This window comes from Eschscholzia californica, unplaced genomic scaffold (assembly GCF_041429995.1).
Source record: "Eschscholzia californica isolate CP2 unplaced genomic scaffold, dmEscCali1.0.p SCAF_2, whole genome shotgun sequence".
In the NCBI taxonomy this organism is placed as follows: Eukaryota; Viridiplantae; Streptophyta; class Magnoliopsida; order Ranunculales; family Papaveraceae; genus Eschscholzia; species Eschscholzia californica.
In genome coordinates, this window is record NW_028238309.1 from 52710949 (window position 1) to 52712024 (window position 1076).

The 1076-nt window shown below is 35.6% G+C and overlaps 1 protein-coding gene across 1 annotated transcript; it reads right to left on the bottom strand.

Moving 5' to 3' along the window:
- Positions 1-226: 226 nt before the first annotated feature.
- Positions 227-757, bottom strand: LOC147558938 (uncharacterized). Its single transcript, XM_086659127.1, has one exon. The coding sequence runs from the start codon at positions 755-757 to the stop codon at positions 227-229; it is 531 nt and encodes a 176-aa protein (XP_086515253.1).
- Positions 758-1076: the final 319 nt, after the last annotated feature.

Sequence of the window (1076 nt, forward strand, 5' to 3'; positions counted from 1 at the left end):
ATGTTTAGATCCGCTTGATTCATATGAAAATCGAGTTGGAAAATCGATAATGATTATGGACAACTCACATTCAAATTTTAAACATGAATTAATAATGATTAACTTTCCAATTAAATTCCCTTTGGTCTTATGCCCCATCATTAGAATCCCACTAATAATTCACAAATGAAATATGTAATTGCCAAATCAAGAATGTAGTTTTTTTTTTTGTTGAACTGAAAATGCATTAAAGACTTAAAGCGTTATTACAATATCTGTCAATTAAAATACAAGGAATATTGTCCCATACTTTGCTTCTATTCCGCTTTCTTGCGCACTTCGCTAGTTTGTCAGCAATTGAGTTTGTTGTTCTTTGAATGTAGTGGAACTGAACTTCGTTAAATTCCTTCTCGCTATCACGGATCTTCCTGATATGAATCAGCGATTGCCATTGGATTGTGTGGTGATTGTTGCAAAGATGTTTGATGAGATTACAATTATCACTTTCAATGATAATTGATTTTTGCTGCTGAGATTTGGCCCATTCCATTCCCAAAAGGATTGCCTTAGCTTCACACTCTTCGCTGTTTCTGCCTCTAGTAGTTTCCACCTTGGCTTGAATAAATTTTGCATTCTCATCGTGAGCAATCATACTAATGCCAACGCTGGAAGAAAGGTTGGTGAATGAAGCATCCACATTAATCTTGATATAGCCATTGGTAGGGGGTTTCCATGTGTCTTTAGGTTTTTGCTCTTTCTTTGACCGATTCTTATTCATCTTAGGGAAATTGTCTATCGTCTTTATAATTCTTTGGATACCGTTGATCTCATATTGAAAACAGTGGTTGCATCTGGTTTTCCATATGATCCAGAGAATAGTAGAAAAGTGTACGTTCTCCTCTGTTTGACATCTATCAGGGTGGGTTTCCCAGGAAAAGATCCAATCCGTAACGGAATTGATGTTCTCCGAGATAATGTTATAGTGGAACCAAATATTTTTCGCTAGTGCACAGTGTAACAGAGCATGTTCAATAGATTCGATGGAATTGCAATTAGGGCAATTCGTATTGATGTCAAATCAACAACATTTAATAATA

Coding starts and splice junctions, on each gene's coding strand:
- LOC147558938 (XM_086659127.1), bottom strand. CDS start 757: ATGAATAAGAATCGGTCAAAGAAAGAGCAAAAACCTAAAGACACATGG.